Source organism: Pseudopipra pipra, chromosome 17, assembly GCF_036250125.1.
Source record: "Pseudopipra pipra isolate bDixPip1 chromosome 17, bDixPip1.hap1, whole genome shotgun sequence".
In the NCBI taxonomy this organism is placed as follows: Eukaryota; Metazoa; Chordata; class Aves; order Passeriformes; family Pipridae; genus Pseudopipra; species Pseudopipra pipra.
In genome coordinates this window covers 7,919,281-7,938,308 of record NC_087565.1, presented here as the reverse complement: position 1 = coordinate 7,938,308, position 19,028 = coordinate 7,919,281, and the positions used below count along the sequence as shown (strand labels likewise).

The following is a 19,028-nucleotide window of genomic DNA, read 5'->3' as shown; positions in this document are numbered from 1 at the left end:
GCAATGGACACCAGGAATCCCACAAAATAAACCACAAGTGGGAGGCAAGTAGCACAGTTCAGGAATCAGAGCCAGAGGGTTGGATTTGGGGTTCTCCTCCCTGGGCTGCAATTAAGCTGCTTTCAGTCATAACCAGTGGTATTTTCCCAACTGGCCACCAGCCCAGGGCTGTGTTGCAAGTAACTGTCCAGGCAGAGCATCCCAGTCTCCTGCTGAAGCCCACAGGAGCTCCTCATGCCCACATTAAAGCCAAGTGTCCACCACTTGCCCACCCAAAGCAGCTGGAGGAGCTGCTTGTCAAAGCCGGGGCCACTTCCAACAGTGCTGCCACCCAAAACACAGATTTATGATCAGCCAGAGAGAAGGGCTGGGGAGACCAAGGGCTTGGGCAGAGCTGGCAACCCTCAGACAAAGTCCAGGGATTAATGAATACACATTCCTTAATCCCAAGAGGGAACCCAAGGTCTGGGTGAACCTACAGGACATCCATCCTTCAGACACACAAAAGAAAACGCCCTGCAAACAGTCAAGTTTTCAATCACTTTAATGTGATCACTGCAATTTGACCACAGTCTCAGAAAGGAAAAGAGTCACACGAATTATCTGTGCTTAGGATTTGAGTCAATCTACGCAGTTCTTGTTGATTGACGTTATTCAAGTTAAGACCTTCTGACCATCAGTGACGTTCTTGGCTGAAAAGGCAGGACCGCGAGTGTTGGACATACTGGTGCAAACCGGGAATGGCTTCTCCTGGGAATTCAAGCTGCGCCACCTGATCTACTCAAAAGGAACCAGAGCTGTACACGCACACAGGCACACACGGACCGAGCATGCAAATACACCAGGAACCAGCTACAGCTTCACGGGGGAAACACGCGGGGCAATACAGAGGCTGGGCGGTTGTTCAGAACAAGGAAGGGGGAAACCCACACAAATACCCAAAACTGAGCAGATTCATTTTCCAACATCCGAAAAGAAAATAGGAAGAGCTTTTGAAATTACATTGTGTTGACAAACTCTTGATTTTTTTTAATTTTTTTTTTTTTGGGTGGGGAGTAACAAAGCAAAAGGTGAAGGCAAATTTTCCAAAGTATTGTAAAATTTATTGTATAAGTATTGCAGCTTTTAGAATGACATATAATTGCCACTATCGGTTACTGGTACACAAGAAGCGTTTACAACAGATTTTTGTAAATTGGCATCAGAGTACATATTCATACTAAAACAGCAAAATATAGATAAGTACTGCATTGCATGTGCTGTCAATAGTTTACATAAGTTTAAATTGAACAGAACTCAGGATACAGGACTGCCTATAACAAACTCCAAAGCCAACGCAATGCAACTGGAAGTTTAAGAAAATATTAATACAATGAAATGTGTCTATAAGGCAGGCAAATTAGGACTTTAATGTTGTCCTTCATGAGCTTCTATAGTACAGCAAAAATTTGAAGCGTGGTTTCTGGAAAACTTCTTTTTGTTTTTTTTGTAACTTTGTGTTGTACACAGAAAATCTCTGAGTGGTACAGAGACAGAAGAGATTAAAAATTCATCCTGTTCTGGCCTAGCACTGTTAATGCTACACGTCTGATTCAGTCTTTTCCCGATCCTTAGTAAAAACGTTGGGCTTTTCTTTATTTATTTTTTAATATAGCAGTTAGTGCAATTTCATAGTTCAATACACACACAAAAGGGTGATTCTCCAGAAAGCAATGGGATATCCTTAGACCCCCACTTAAGACAGAATGAATTTTGTAACACTTACGGAAACAACACACTGGATTAGTAAAGCTGAATCCTCAAACTGGTGAAATCAAGGGTTGTGAAGGGAACACATGATTTACCAGTGTCAGCCCCAAATGAAACCCATCCTTCCTCCCCATCCAGACTGACAAAGCCACGTTCCCATTCCAGGCCATTAAGATTTGGGGGCACTTTAAGGATGCTGTTTGCCGTACTGTAAGCTAAGAAACTCTGCAAGATGAACAACCCCTTTTAAAGCTAACGTGACTTAAAACTCCAAGCAAAAAGGCAGGGTAGGACACGAGGTTGCTAAGCATTAGCAGTGCCTTGTTTTTTCTGTATTTACTTAAAAATGAATCACTCCTAAGGGGCCTGAATCTCTCTGCTGGAAGCTGCAAGACACCTGTGGAGCAGGGCCACAGCCCAGCTCTAGCACCGCTCTCTGCTGAGCTGCACCAAGGCCAGAGGGAATGGGACAATCAGCAAGGGTGTGCAAAGCAAATTCCCTGCCTTGGTGGCCATACGGGACGTGGGAATTGGGAAGAAATGGACCCCGAGGCAAAAAGTAACATTAAATAGTAATAATAATAATAACAATAACAACAACAATAATAATAAAAAAAGAACAGACCATTATTTCTCAACACCCACTCAGAACTTGGAGTTGATCTGAGCCCAAGACCTGGTATCTGCACTTGAAATACACAGTTCTTGGGAATGCAAAGAGAGGGATGGACAGAAGAAAGACAAAAGGTGACAACTTGGCTCCATCAAGGAGCTGCACCCGCTGCCTGGGACCTGGGGCTCCCCCTCACCAGGGCTGCACTGGCCTGGGGAAAGGTGGCAGCTTGGGTTTTGTGCATGGATGGGCTGAAAGGCATCATTTGCAACACAAATTTGGTGTTGATGAGCCACCCTGTTTCACACTCATTAAGTTCCCCAAACTAGAGAAAGAGGTAAATGAAACTGGACCCAGGAACTCAACAAACTGATCACTCAACTGTAGAGCTCGGGGTGATGCTTGAGAAGTAAAAGCTCACACTGGGAGTGGACTGGGGAGGGAGAAATAAAAAAAGAGAATTAGTTGAAATTTTGAGGACTTCCAAGCATGAAAGCTGGGTTCAATTGCACTGCATCTTCAGACCCTCTTCCACTACCCCTCTGTGCCTGTCCAGCCCCTGCCCACTTCCCTAACTTTCCCACGGGGTTTGGTGTCCAGGTCACACCCTGTGACAAGACAATCCTGTTACCTAACAACCTCTGGTCCCCACGCCACCTCCTTACTCACTGCTCAGTTTTAAACATGTGATGCATATTCCACCCAAAATCTGCTGAGGTAACCGTATTTTTTTTTTTTATAGCAAACAAACTAGTTCAGATCACTGAACAACCACCCCCCCCCCCCAAAAAAAAAAACAAACCCAAAACAAAAACAAAACACAAACACCCAACCCCAACAACACTATTCACGCATTTTGGCTCAAGAGGGCAGTAGATATTATATTTCGGTTTCTCTTTTGGTTGGTATCTCATTTACAATATCCACCACAGATTCCTACCTCCCCGGGTAGGATAATGTGCATAAACGTGTTCAAGTTCCCTAAGAACAGTCGGAGCAGAGCAGCGGCCGAGGGAGCAGCCGGCGTGGCCAGGCACAGGGAGCTGCTCCGGGAAAAAAAGGGACTGGAAAAGTGAATGCAAGGTCCAAAGGAGCAAGAGACCAGACGCTGGTTACTCGTGACACTAAGGATGATTTTGCTTTCCCCTCTCTAAAAAGGGAGGGTTACTGTTGCTTTAATAAGGCACTAAATAGACATGTTACATAAAGGAAAGATACATTTTAAAAACTCGTACAAATTCATCAGTTTTGTACCTTTCATGACAAACTAGATTTATTTCCTTTGCGTTCCTTTTTTTTTTTTGTGGCTTTTTTTTCTTTTTAGGTCATCAAAATTTAGGTTACTTGACTGTAAAGCTATGAAGATTTCAAGAGCTGTGGAAAAGCAGTTCGAAATATTGAGAAGGTACAGGACTATTTCTAGGCAGAAATAAAAAAAAAAAGCAAAAAAAACAATGATCAAACTTCAAGTTCAGCTATTCATCATCTTCTTTAAAATATATATAAATATTGTTCAAATGGTCAGAACTTCAAAACCGTTCTCATGGTTAGGTTCGTTTTCGTTTTCAAGTAATAGAAAAGTTGCTTAAAAACAATAGTTATTGCCTTTATATCTTTCATTTATGTCACTCTACTAGATAGCATCCTGCAGAAAAAAAAATCAAATCACACCCCCTTGTAAAACCTTCGCTCTCTGTGGTTTCCCTACCGACCCTTCCTCGTGCTCGGAGAGACGGGACCCACAGCGGGGTTTTTCCCTTTTTGCCTCCTCTCCCTCACTCTCTCAGGTTTCCCACTCGCTCGCTCCGTCACGTACGAATTCACCGCGAGGGCAACACACCTACCAGACACCTACATGATATAAAATGTAAACAAGAGCATCGTAAGACAAAAAAAAATGCTTCCGAAACCAAGATAAATTAACGACGCACAACACCCGGCGGCGGGAGGGCAGGTGGGACCGTGGGGTGAGGGACATTTCAGAGGAGGGAAGGGGGGGTTGCTTCTAAAGCCTTAAGCATATTTCTGTAGCCTTTAATTAATACATCATCACAGGAGCAGATTCATTTCCATCTACTGTACCCGGTGCCTCTTTAGCTGGGATAATAATGGGATGATAATGTAAAAAAAAAAATCAGGATGACCAGGGACGGCAGAGCTGCGAGACACGGCTGCGCCTGCTTATGCCAAACAGAGGTTTGGGAGGCTGATACAAAATGAAAATGATGTTCACCACCACCACACTTTTCAGCTCGTCCTTTCAAGGAGACATTTAAACCCAGCTGAAAGGCAGCCGGTGGGTGCGTTACCAGTGACTCACACCAACTTCCACAACCACCACTTGGGCTCCAACAGGGCCCTTCAGTTGAACATTGAAAGAAATAAACCAAAAAACACTTTGTTCCTTCAGACACAGAAGTTTATTCTCATCCCAACCACCCCCCCCCTCCAAAAAGTTAGAGGTTGTAAAAAAAAGATTAAAAAAAAAAAAAAAAAGAAAAAAAAAAAGAAAAAATCAAGTAATTTTGGCCTGCTTCAGTCATTCCTGACTCTGGGAAGCAGGGAGTTTTCGTTTTACCTTGTTACTCCAATAATCCTACCGGATGACAGACAGACACACACCAACTCCTCTTGCTTTGTAGGGAATGTATAAAGGCGTGGCTGTCGGCGGCCACGCGCAGGGACTCTGGAAATTCAGGATTTCCATAAGCTGCATCTCGCTCACCGCTCCTCCCAGGGCTGGCATCTCCACTCCAGCGATCCTCCTCCCCTTCCAGCTACTTTGTTCTTCACTTCGACATAGATCCCTTAACAGGTTCATGGTAGACATGATAGAGGCTTTGACCAACACAAGCACTGACATATTTATATTAAAAAATAGTGCAAAATTTCAACATTTATATAAATAACTCTAAACCCCTGCTTTTGATTTTTTTTTGTTTTTTGTTTTTTTACAATGTAATACACGCTTTTTGAGTTGGCACTCAAAAAATTGCCATTTTTCTTCTAGTTCAGAAAACAACTTTTTTTTTTTTTGAATAGGCCTCTTCTAATACAAAAATACTCCTGCTCCTTACACATACACTTTCTCTTATTTTTAATATATATTTATATATTTATATTGCAGATCTTTAAACAAAATGGTTTTTGTGCAAATATTTTGTTTTTAAAGATAAGTGAAATATCAAACAAAAAAAAAAGCATTCACACACAGCCCAACTAGAAACAAAAAAAAAAAAAAAAAAAGACTACAGTTGATTTTTTTTTCCTTTTTAAACGTCTAGACACAGCTCAATAAAGAAATGTTTTTGCAAGCTTGGTAGGCTTGTGCATTCAGACCAGACATAACAAGTAAATATTTATACACGGAGAGATGGGGAAGGGCTTTTTTTTTTTCTTTGCTCATCTTCCTCAACTCTCTCTCTCCTTTTTCTTTTAATGAGAAGTGCAGAGTGTTTCATTTACTTTCTTGCCTTTTTTTTTTTTTGCCTTTTTTTTTTCTTTTTTTTTTAAAAGGGGTGCCCTTTTTGTTTCTCTTTCTCTTTGTTCCACGCCGTTGTGCTCTCAAGGCCATTGATCTGTGAGTGGTGGAGTCTGCTGCCCTCCAAGATGGGGGGCATCCCGTTGTTGTTCTGCTGGTGCTGGTAAAACGTGGACCCCGGGTAGTGCCCGATGACCTCGCTGTAGGTGGGGGGTGGTCCCTCCATCCTGCCATTGCTCCCATAGCAGGTCGCGCTGATGCCAGAGTTACTGCTGGGGGGGCACGGCCCCCCGTACACCGAGTTATCTATCAAGTCACTGTCGAAGATGGTTCTGTTGGGGGGGGCCCGCACCGACTCTCTGTTGAGCTCCATTTGCTGCTCGGGGTCGCGCAGCTGCAGCGTGCAGGGTCCCTGGTACGGGGGGGGCTCCTCGCCGTCCGACAGCGAGATGGTGGGCGGCAGGTCGATCTCGTGCTGCATGTAGGGGTAGGTGGGCTGGAACCGGTTGAAGCGGTCCCTCTGCAGGAAGGATGGCACTGCCAGGCGGTCGCTGGGCCTCGGGGTGTAGATTTGCTGCTGGAAGGGAGAAAGAGAGAGAGAAAGGGGGCGAGGAGCGTGAGACGCTGCAGCGCGGGACGGCGGGAGAGGCAGCGGCGCCCGCATCGCCCTCACCTCTGTTATTCCGTTCCCCGACACGGTGCTTTCCGAAGGCCACAGGCTTCCCTCCTGCATTGGAAAGGAGAAGGCACAGTGAGTCTGACTGCCAGGGTGGGTTAAAGCTCCCTCTGCAAACAGCTCATGCCAGGTCTCACCCCAGAGCCCAGGTAAGATGGTGCTGCTGCCGCCAACAAGTTCCTGCAGCAACACACAGCACATGACCAGAGGATACAGAGAGGGTAATCAGACATCAGAATGGGCTGCCCAGGGAAGTGGTGGATTCTCCATCCCTGGAGGTTTTTAAGATGAGACTGGATGTGGCACTTAGTGCCATGGTCTAGTAACCACGGCGGTAGTGGAGCAAGGGTTGGACTTGATGACCTCAGAGGTCTTTTCCAACCCAGCTGATTCTATAATTTTATGAATTCACTATGATCATATATGCTGGGTGTCACAGAGGTACATGCTAAGGTATTACCACTGAAAACACCCCTTCTGATCAAAATTTCCCTCCATTTTCACCTCCATTTCTATTTAATAGATCATTTGCAGAATGAATGATGAGAACAACACCAGCAAACAACCCTCTCTCCCGTTTGCAGACTTCCCCCCTCCCGCCCCCACACACCCAGCATGGTTCTTTCCCTGGTTCAAACATGCCAGAGGAGTATTTTTCAATTTGTGATCCATGAGCCGTGGGTGATTCACAAGACATCAGAAAATGCTCCGTGAAATAATGACAAGATTGAAAAAAAAAAAAACAAACCCAAAAAAACCCCCTCACACCCACATTCTGATGCACACAATCAAGGAAATCATAGGAAAATAAAGATAATAAGCAAAGACCCAAATGTTAAGTCTAATTTTGATTTGGCTTAAAAAATAGAAATCTGTAGCAAGCGGATGGTTCCAGAGTATTTTTTCCACAAAATGATAAGTGGTCCTTGGCTTAAAACAGACTGAGGGATTGAGGTGTAGAGGTTTCCTTACACTGCAAACATCACCCTGATCCTGCAATCCAAACCCTGGCGCCAACAACCCCAGGCATGATAAAGCCACAATTTCCCCCAAACCCTGAGATTAGTTTACAATTCATGATCAAAACAAACAAACAAAGGTTCTTCCCATCTGCTAGTGATACTCTGAGTGTACACAGTTCACCCCAGACACTTTTGCCTTAGGGACCGAAATATTTAAATATTGCTAATATTCACATATAGCAACATCCCTCTGGCAGGCAGGGCTGGAGGAAAACAGCCAGAAGGCTTGTAATTATAACCTAGAATAGCTGGCACTTCTCAGTTCCTTGCAGGTGAATCTCCAGCCCTTGCACTAGCAAGTCAGGCACAGGCAGAAGTATTTACAAACAGTGGAAAAAAAATGCCAAGGGAAAAAGAAACCCCCTTTATCCCTTCAAGTGTCCCACTCAAAGCCTATGCAGCAGGGCCCTCCTGGTGAGCAAACCACACACCTTCCTGCTATGAGAACACATATTGCTCTAATGGTGGGGGGTCCAGGCAGCCCCGTGCCCCCCGACACCCTGTGAAAAGCTGTAGTGGTACCGCAACACCACAGGCACTTTCCCTGATAAAGTCAGAAGGGATTTTGCCTGTCTGATCCTCCCTGGACCTCATCCAGCTGTGAAGCACATCTGGCCTCATCCCAGGATGCAACACACAAGGGAACAGGTTGCTGCATTCCCTTGAAGCCATGGCAGCATCTCCAATCCCCCTCCTGACAGAGCCAGGGTGTCCCCGTGGGCAGTGCCAGACCCCAGTGCTGTGACAGGAGCCTCAACACCCCCAGGCAACATGCACTGAGAGCCCAAAACACGGCACCAGCACTGTGCTAAAATCTGCAGAGAAACCACCCATTATATCCCCCTGCCCTCCCTTTTTCTTATTTTCCCCAACTTTGGAATATATTTTCTCCTATGGTATCGCACATGGTATCAGATATGGACAGAATATATCAGGTTCCTGTTTTTCAAGCTCAGCTCTGCACATAAACCTCAAGGCAGTCCTGGTGCCAGTGCAAAGAAAACAGTGATTTATATGGAAATGAGATGGCCCAGAATCTTCTCCCTTCTTGGTATTTTTTAGGAGCACCTCCTCGGAGCAGAGATAAAGTTCCACAATACCCAGTACCAGCACCTTCCCTGGCCACAACTGTGGAATGTGCTGGCTGAGCGACCGCCCTTCCCCGTGTTTCCTACAGACCTTGAGATTCCAACATGCAACTGTTTACACAGGCATTGACTGTTTAGTCTGGTCCATTTTACATGGATTTCTTGCCTGCAGGGATAGGCTCCAGTCAAACTCCCCCAGCAGCTAAAAGATCCATGGGGAACTGCATCTACCACAGACCAAATCCTTGCCTCTGACTCCCTGCTCAGCCATGGCACTGACACCAAAGGGCACAGGGAGGATTGCCAGTGCCACCACGTGCAGTGCCAGACTTTCACCTCATCCCAAAGGACGCCGAAGCAGCAGGCGGGAGCGGGAAGCACTCCGAAAATTGTGTTTACTTTGCCATGCCCCCGTGGCAGACTTCCTGAGCAGTGAGTACCCCACTGCCTTCTGCTAGATGTTTTATATTTAACTTGGCAGTGGGCAGTGCCATGGCAATATCCCATCTGCTTCCCCCTTTCCTGGGAGTGATGTCAGCCAGTGCCCAGGAGGGTGGCTGCATCCCGGCTCTGAGAGCATTGCCGTGCTCAGCTGGGACACCCCACTGGCAGGCAATTGGGAGGGCACATACACAACATCCCCTACCCTCAAGCACCCAGAGACTGCACCAATATTCCATCCAGGTGTTTGGAAGCAAAGCTCTGGCTCACACACCAACTCATCTGTTTGTACAGATGAGGTCCAGGAATGATGCTCTGGGCAACACACGGATGCAAGAGCAGCAAACCAGTACAAACAGCACTAAAATGGGATCCTCAGAGATATAAGGAGTAGACAGGAGATCTGTTTTCTATAGGAGCTGGATCTCTGCAGCTGTTACCAACCACCTCTGCCAGGACTCCAGAGCCTGTTCACTCCCTGCCACCAACACACTACCATGAGCCCAGCTGGGGAATGGCTCAGCTCTCCTAAAAACTCCACAGAGGGATTAAAATTGCTGGAAATCAGTAATCAGAGGAGGGGAAAGCCTCAGGGACAGAACACATACATGCTTTTAGCCTTCACTTTGGCCCTGGGATGGCTCCACAGCCCCACCAAACCAGGCAAAACTGTGCTGCCCCAGAGGGAGGGTCACAGCTGGAACCCTCGTCCTCGGGGCTCTCCTCACTCACCTCTGATTTTCAGAATATTTAGGACTTGAATCCATCTCAACAATGAGCAGTCTAGAAAGCCATGGTTTTCTGAAATGAAAGCTGAGATTCTGCTGTCTGGTAAGCAATAGAGCTGTAAAAGCCTCCGCAAGTATTCCAGGACTTGCTGCAGAACCTAAAATTACTTTTTAATTTCTTTTTAGAGAAATCAATCTTCCACTTTTATAGAACTGCTTGTTTTAGTAATGTCAGAGAATTTTCTCTGTAAAGCTGCATGGTGCAAATTAAGCTTCTGAGCCTTCAGAGGGACTCATATTTTCCATTTTGGGGGACAAAGATATGCTTGGAAACTGCAGTTAAACCACTTTTTCCTGGGGGAGTGGGATACCACTGTTCCAAAGGTGCAGTGACAGTGTCATTCTGACTGCAAAAAAAACTTTTCAGTAGCATTTCTTAAATATTCTTAGTTCTGGAAAAATAAAGTTACTTGTCATAAGGAGACAGAGTTTGAGTACAGCGAGAACAGTGATGGAGAAACACATGAGGTAATACAAGAACTGCTTGCCAGCGAGAACCGCATTAAAAAAAAAAAACAACCTTTAGGGAAATTAATTTCTCCTTCAGCTGTAATTTTTGAGCTACAGCAACAAAAAAGGACAACTCCGGCAGACCGAGCATCCTCCTGACCATGGGATGAACTGCTTTAATATTTCAGAAGATGAAAAGCGTGAATGCAGCTCCAGTGCCCGTCTGCGGTCACGGCACCAAAATGAAGTTTGGGATTTAAAAAGCCCAACACCAGTTCAGCGCAAGTTTAATGGATTACATAAACCAGTATCCAGCCCTGAGCGGCCTCTGCCTGCCAACACCCAGCCCTCCTTCAGACTGGAGCTGTTTTCTGCTAAAAGGCACACTGTGCTGAGCCTGAAAGGTGCTGCCGTTAAGATCTTTATTATGCTGGATCCCACTGTAATGAGATTCCCACTCATTAGCACATGAGGTGCTTCTCCATCCCATCAGGAAGGTGCTTGGGCCACAGGGAACCTCTGCTGCCACTCCAACAACACTGCACACACAGCATGGACAGCGCAGGGAGATGGGGAATAGTTCTACAGAGGGGAAAAAACCCACTAAAATTCCACATTCCTATTTCTCTCCTTAAATCTAAAAAAGGTTTTGAAGACTCCACACCCTCACTGAGGTCACGCAGAGGCACAGAGTAAAACTCTGCCAAAAAGCCATTAAATCACTGATGTGTCTGAAAGCTGAGTAAATAACAGAGCTGGGCCAAAAAATGGCTGAAAATGTCGGCCTGGTAAAATTCAAAAAATTAGAAAAAAAAAAAGAATAAAAGGCAAAAAGAATTATTTTTTTAAACAGTCCGTTTTTCATTCAACCTGAAATTTTTGGTCAATCTCCATGTGATTTTCTCTTCTCTTTCCATGCTAGCCTTCTTTCATCTTTTTAAAGAAAATAAAAAAAGGCCACTTAAGAAAACAGAAATTAGCGTATTAAAATAAAGAGGGCTTGATGTGAATTTTGCCTTGAAAACGTAAAATGAAACACTTGGCATTGTTCACTTAAAACATTCTGGGCACGATAAAACAGTAAAAAAAAAATCTGAAAATGGGAAAACAATGTTTCTGCTATTTTTAATAACTCACGTGCTCAGGTGCCCACACTTTGCCACTGCTGGATGTGCACAGGATGGTAAGAGGAACATAAGATTTCAGTGACCCCCAGAGAAGCCAGGATGCCTGCAGGGAGTTTAGCCCTGATCCCCAAAGCAGGGAGGTGTCTGAGTGATCTCCACCCTCCCACCAGCTGGTTTAATGCGGGATCAGGTGGGATCGAGCATTCCCAGCACTTTGATCCCGCTGCAGCAGGACAGACATCCTCGAGCTGGGATCACGGCCCTGCATTCTGCAGATGTGCTCCACAGCCCACAGGATGAAGGGTGAGTTAACTGAGCTTGGGGTTTGCACAGCTCTCCTTCCCAAGGGGAATCTTCCTCAGTCGGCACAAAGCAACTGATAAGGGACCTTCGTCTGCCGCGTGTGGTGTGTGACAAAACGAGCAGCTACCAGGGACAGCCCTGGGCAGCCTTCAACTGCACTGTGCTGAAGGCTGATTCAGTAAAAGATGTTAGGTATCTCCCTCAGGAAAAAAAAAAAAAGAAAGTGGAAAACCAGAAGAAAACAAAAAAGCAGGCAATCCCAGTATTTGATCGTTTTTCCTGCAGCAAGTACAGATTTGATTCAAGAGAGCACTGTCCCACAGCAGCCTGCCCTGGGACCCTGCAAAGGAGGGGGCATAGAGCAGTGACCTTCAGAGAGCCCTAGTGTTTAAAGAGCTCTAAAATCCTACAGGGTGAAGGCTAAAAAATAAAATAAGTCTCAGTACAAGATACCCCTGCGCTGAAGACAGAGCCAGGGAGGCAGCTGTGAATTAAACACTGTCCTCCAAGAAAATGTGATGTCTTTTCTTTGTACATCCTTCTAAGTCTCTCTGAGCCACTGCATTTGAGAAAACTGCATGAACCAATATCTGCCTCGAGGCTGGAGAGGTTTCCCCTCTAATCCCTGTCAGAGGTACAATTAACATATTTCTCCTCAGGCTTTTATAAGGCAGGGAGCCTGGGTTAGAGAACCTCTCGTGCACCCCCTTGGAGAGATTTCTGCTTGTCTGGCTGACAAGTGTTTTCTGGCCCTTCTACCACCAGCATCGGTGAAAACTGGAGCAAGTCTGTCAGGATTTCCTATTCTCTGCAAGGTAGGCAATAAATTTTTATATAGTCATTTGAGACGGACTGGAGTCAAAGAACTCAATAGCCTGGGGCTGCTGAAACAAGGCATATGAACCCCAACCAGCTGAGGGTACGTGGTGGTTTCAGGAACAGGACATGCCAAGAACAGCCTTGTGCAGTTACTTTACTGATGTAAAATCCGAATTGCAAAGCCCAGGGCAAAAGCAGATGCTATGGCTGTCCATAACTTAGCACATACAGAACCCCAAAGAGCCAGAGGCACCCCTGAAAGGCTCCCCCCACCCCCAATAACTGAGAGACACACAGTGCCAAGGCCAAACATGATCGGGCACTGGTGGTTGGAAGAGCAGGGTGTGACTTACTGATGAGAGGTTCTCGTCTCGCCGCCTGCCCTGGCTGTGCCGGCTGATGAAGGATCGCGCAGAGAGTTTGTAGTGGTTCAGCAGACACGTGATCACCACCACCATCACCATCATCACCACCACGATTATGATTATCTGTACAAACTCCAACTCCGCTGCAAGAGAGAGAGACAGACAGACTTTGAGCCATCAGGAAAAGCAACAATTCGTTGAGCACAAAAACAATTAATGTGGTCGAGATGCGATGACTCTGCTCATCCTTCCCCTTAAAGCTCTCACACGTGCCTACGTGGGCTCTGTGTGCTTTGAGCACAGCTACTTACTTAATAAAAACCTCATTAATTCACTTTTTCACTGTCACAGAAGGATCTCTAGGAGGTATCATCTTTAAGATCTACAAAGCAGTGTTTCCAGGCTACAACACAGACCAGACCTCCCAAAGCCCTCCTGGCTGCAGGGTGCTAGACATCCCCACTGCCAGGTACAAAACCAGGAGCATCCCAGTGCCTCACTCGGGGCCACACAGCCATGAACCAGCATAATTCATCCTAATGAAACCATTTAGCTGAATGCAAGCTAAATTTCTGCAATTCTCTTCCCATCACCACCACTCCTTCCTCCAGGGAGGACCGGACTGGAGTCCTCCTTGGCACATTCCTGCACCAGGCACATGTCCCCTCTGTCAGAGGCATCACAGTGGGAGCCCAGGGGATGGCACAGCACAGCAGGCACTGGCAGCCCCCCTCTCTCCATCGCTGCCCATCCACCACAGGAAGCAGGCGGGGAGAGCTCCTGCTTTTCGGTGAGACGCCAGATGGGTGCGATGTGTCTGCCCATGGGGGCCACATCCCGGAGCTCCAGACATCCCTGGGCTCAGGGCTCGGCCACCTGACAGTGGCAGCTTGAGTGGCTTGAACTGGCATAAAGGAAAGCTGCCAAAACCCCTCCAAACAAACAAGAACAAGCAAACAACAGACTATCCGGTTAACTCTGCAGACACTTGGCAGGAGGCAGTAAGAAGCCACTCCTAAAACTTCCTAAGGAAATAATTCCTCACACCTCTCTGAGGCTTAGGAAAATTGAGTACTAGAGGCAAACACAGCACTCCCTGGGTCGTTATTTCCATGCATTTGGCAGCCAGGAAATACCTGCCATCCCCAAACCACTCAGCCACTTCCCTCCAAACCCCCTTGTGCCAACAGTGCCCAGGGCTGGGCAGCAGCAACTCCACTGCCCAACATAAAGGAGGGGCCAGACCAGCAACATTTAATAGTTCTGGGGATTTACACTTTGTTTGCTTCTCAGTAGGGACAGCTATAAAATCCAGTTTAGGAAACCTGTGCCCTAAGCTATCGTGGATGCTGCCATCTGTATTTAATCTATACAGACACACACGTATATGTTTGTATATACATGGCAAGGCCCAGCAGACCTCCAAGGGCAGCATCACACCACTCACACCAGCTGGGGTGGCTTCTGCTGAGTCAGGCAAATTTATTATTTTTTTTTTTTTTTTTGTGGAAAGTTTTCTCCTGACAGGTGGCATTTGAGTGCCAGTAAAAGCAAATAAATGTCAAGAAAACAGTCCAGGTGGTGAGCACTGCCAGTTACCTTGGAGCTCTTTCTGCTAAACAGCAGCTATTTCTGCCACTGCCCACTGCCTGCAGAAAGCAGAATTATGCCTTGAAAGCAGGAGCCTTATCTGGCACTTTGAGTGAGGGACTTGGAGCACCCCTAAAACGCAGCTCCTCTACACCAGAAGGATGCACACGGGGTGGGGAGAGAGGGATTAAAAGCCAAACGTTGCAAAAGGAGTTTTGCCTTGAAAATGCCTTTCATCTTAAAGGACAAGCTCTGGGTCTTTCACAGCAACCCCAGCAAGGTGCCCCACGCCACTGTGAGAGGAAGAGCATGGATAAAAAAACCCCAGATTCCCAACCATTTGATCCAGCCCCAAAGCAGCACAGCTCACCCTTGGGAATGACAGGCGACCGGACCCAAGAGCTGCCAGCGGTGCCTTGTGCTGGAGAAACTGGCTCAAACAAGAGCTCATTTCTTTTAAACACAACTCATATGCTGCAGAGCAGCCACCCAGCCTGGGTGCAGAGCCCATTTTTTTTTTTTTTCAGAATTCGTTATGGAAAAGAAAAAACTAAACAAAAAAAAAAAAAAAAAAAAGAAACCCAGAAGTTTTTAGGAAGATGAGTCACTTCAGCCTCAAATGCACCATGTGCTTTGGCCATGGTAAGAAAACACAAGAAAAAATATAAATGGAGCCAGTGATGGAAAACTTCCTTTTCTGTTAAAAAAGGTATTTATGAAGAAAAACAAGACTAAAGTAGTTGTAAAGGAAAGTTCCTTTCCTAGGATGAGAGGTCCCTTAAATGAACCAAACCTTGCTAAATTGGTCCTGGTACTTTGGTGACCCAGGTGAAGTTTTGGCCATCAGGAAGTGCTGCCCTAATTCCTTCCAAGGAGGGAACACACACAAGATGTGTCACTTACAAATGACCTAAACCAGGCTCCCCCCACACACATATAGACATAGAACCAGCAGAGCCTGAAGCAGAAGAAAGGGTGGAAATTCCATCAGGGTTTAGGACAACACGCCTGCGTCTCGTCCACCCCCATTCAGCCTTCAGTGCTCTGGGACTCCTGTAACTGGAGTATTACAAAACACTTGCCAACAGGTGCAACAGGAAGGCACAGGATGAGTACCAGAACAAAGGGGACTCTGCTTTCCAGCAGGGATGTTCCTCCTGCCCCATCTCTATCCCAAGCCCAGGCTGTGAGGAGCAGCCCAGCCTCGCCATGCCCAGGAGCAAACCCATCCCATATGCAGAGATGAGCTTTAATCCCAAGAACACTCATGTTGCCCAATCTGGCCTTTGGAAAAAATAAAATAAAAGTCAAACCAAACCAAAAAAAGGCCCACACACTCAATTTGTGCTTTTCAAGTTTCAAGAGACTCATTCCCACTCGAGGCACCAAAGTTTCTGCCAACTCTCCCTCTGTTTTAACTTGTCTTCATGGGCTTCATTTGCAGAAGGGAAAAACAAACCCAACACACTGAAAAGCTGGATATACTCAGTAAGATTTTATCCAAGCAGCTCAGTCAAACTAATGAAGAAAGATCATTAAAAACCCCAAGTTTGAGTTAATACATTATTATACAAGTGCAATTCAGCTGCTATGCTAATAAAAAGCCTTTGGGGAATGAAAAACAAGCCAAACTGCAAAGCACATAATTTATAATTCTACTGGTATTCTTAAAAACACACACACAACAAAACAAGAAAAAAATACTCAACACATTTTGTATTTGGCTTCCTAATCATTGTCACTTTTCAATTAGAAGAGACCTCATTCCATTTCTCTCTGTAATTTTCCCCAGGGGAAGTGTTATAAATGCACTAGGCTTTACAAGATGGGCATATTCCGCCTCCAAATGCAAAGCAAGGTCACACTAATTTAATTTTGCATAATTTTTATTCCAGAATACGTTTCAAACTAACAGGTTCAGACATCACATTTAAGTGACACAACCTGCTTTTCCGTATTTCCTGTCTAGACGCGGCAGCTCCGGGAGCCGGTCACCGTGCGTGCAACCGTTTTGCAACTAAAGCAATTTTCCCCCCCAGATTCTCACCATCCCCAAGCCGGGTGTTCGTGATCGAGTCGAACCTCCTGTCACGTCCCATTCTTCACGTTCACCGCTCGCTTGCCACTTCCAACCGCGCGTGGCCCGGAGCGAGGGTTTCGCGGGAGATTACAGGGACACGTTAACGAGCGATCGGAGACTCCACCACTTCCCAAAGCCTGCTCTCCTGCTCGGAGGTGTATCTAGGAGGCAGCTCATGTCCTTGCTGCCCACCCCCTGGCCACCAAGACCACAATGCCCTAAAGTGCTCGGAATTTATGCGAGTAGAGCCGACGTGGGGGGCACCTCACTGGCACGACCCCACTCGTCCCACTGCGGACCACGCTCACCACTCGACAGAAGCGGTTGCAGGAAGGTGCATCTCTGAGCTTCCTCGAGTGCCTGTAAACAAAATACCTGGCACCCAGAGGTTGAAAATCCATTAACATTTTTACAAGGAGGGTGATTTGAGTCAACGGTGACTCTGGGAGCGCCGAGCCTCTGCACACCCTCGCGGCTCACGAGGGCCGCAGGGGAGGTGAGGCTGGGACACACTTTAAATGCATTGCATTACCTTTTACAGCTACACTACAGTTCATAAAATGCTTACTATAAACTTTATTAATGCTCTTCCTTCCACATAGGCTATCTCTGAGGAAGACAAACGCTCTAAACCACCGGCAAGTATAAAGGAGGAAAAAAAACCCAAAAACCTGTATTTTGCTGCACTCATCCTGCACCTATTACTTACAAGTGGACAGAACAGCTTTCAGACAGGGCCTCAGCCAAGATGACCTTTGTAGTCAGCCAGGTATAATACACATCTGCAGGTCAAACCAACTATCCATAAGATTCAATTACAATTTCTGTATATACTGTAATGATGAGAAGTGAAGTTACTGAGGAGATAACGGCTAAGCTGAACAAATGTAGTTGCACTAGTCATGATTCCTAAGAAAAAAAAAACAACAAATTTTAAAAAACCCCAATTCCAGTCATCATAAATGCTGTGGTGCACCATGCTAAAACCCAGGTCTGTTTTGCTGCGACAAAATTAAAGCCAGCAGAGAATCTCCTGCAGAACACTTTGCTTCTCCTTTCACTTCCTCTGGGTATTTTTGACATTAAAAATCCCTTAGTTCTGACTCGAAACATTGCTGGGACAGTTCAAGTATGGTAAGTCTGATCACAAGCTCACACAGACTATCCAAAACATGCTCTTAAGGGTGTGGAGAAACAACTCCTGCTGCTGATTTCATCTTCTGGTGGACATCAGCCTGTGTGAGGCAATCCAGGCAGGGTGAGATACCTCGCAAACAAGCCTCGCTGTTCAAAGTTAATGAACCAACAATTAATTTTTACCCAGGATGGATGGAATATGCATCTCAGCTTCTGAATGTTCCAAGACAGTCCCTCAGCATCAGAGCCCCACTATCACTTGTTTCCTCAGCATTCTTTGGGAAAATACATTACATCTAAACCTGTGTTTTGAGCTCGCTCTGTGTGCCTGATGGAGAGGAGAGCTGGTAAGAGTATGGCAAAGCCTCCTCTGGGCCTTGGGAGCGCTGGGAACAGACCCTCCACCACAGGGCAACTTCCAACAGTGCCCCAGCATCTGCAACAGCACAGGTCACAGCAAAGGGAGAACGTGGGTTTGAAACGAAAGCTTTCCCCTAATCTAGAAACTGATACGAATCTGAGCAGCAGAAAAATCCAAAGGGAAGTGAGTAAGAGTCAGGGAGACTAAAAAGGGACTGAGAACAACGCGGATTTTGCCATTTTAGAAGTTTCAGGGAACTGTGGAAACAGCATTTCCCCCTGAATCACTGTGTGCCATCACTGCCACTGTACATAAGGATTATTTTTAATTAAATGTCACTTATTTACCCAGAGAAAAATCCTGTAAGTGCCTAATGTAAGGAGCCAAGGAAAGCTGAATGTACTGAGCCTCCCTCCACCTCTGATCTTCACTTTCTCCAGCACATTTCCAACAACTTTTACACCACAGTTCAATGGGGCAGTGTTGTACAGAGATCCCTCCTGCTGCTGCCTGACGAGCCTCAATAAAACAGGCACAAACAGACTGAGGCTTTTTTAACTTCCCTGTTGAAGGACAAAGAGATGTAATCAAGTCTGGTACAAACCTGGGCAGCACCTCTTTAGTCTCCAGAAGACACAGGCTATGGATGACTTCTCATGGCAGGTCACATGAGCTCCCTGGCCCCGTCCTGCCCTGCAGCCCTTCTGCCCACCCCAGCCAGGGTTTCAGAGCAAGGCTTTGCCCACAGTGGTGGCACATCACAGCCTCCCTCCCTCCTGGATGACAAGGCCATAGCCTATGGATGGAGTCAATGCACGGATAGATGGTGGGGAATGATGTCATTCAGGTTCCTGGGAAGCCAAAGAGGGCAAGCAGCTGGAGCAAAGCCTGGCACAGGAGATGCACCACGATATGGCAGAGGAGTGCTCACCCTGACC

At 46.3% G+C, this 19,028-nt stretch overlaps 1 protein-coding gene across 3 annotated transcripts in view; it reads right to left on the bottom strand.

The window, feature by feature from the left end:
- Positions 1-526: 526 nt before the first annotated feature.
- The window catches only part of PMEPA1 (prostate transmembrane protein, androgen induced 1), a 48,951-nt gene continuing 30,449 nt past the window's right edge, over positions 527-19,028 (bottom strand). For 2 of the 3 annotated variants that reach the window (XM_064674128.1, XM_064674130.1), the window contains 3 exons: positions 12,911-13,065; positions 6,517-6,570; positions 527-6,420 (listed from right to left, as the gene is read on the bottom strand). In XM_064674128.1, the coding sequence (XP_064530198.1) occupies positions 5,872-6,420; positions 6,517-6,570; positions 12,911-13,065 (758 nt within the window). In that variant the 3' untranslated portion in view covers positions 527-5,871. The remainder of the gene's footprint in view (positions 6,421-6,516; positions 6,571-12,910; positions 13,066-19,028) is intronic. The other variant, XM_064674129.1, reaches the window with a different exon arrangement.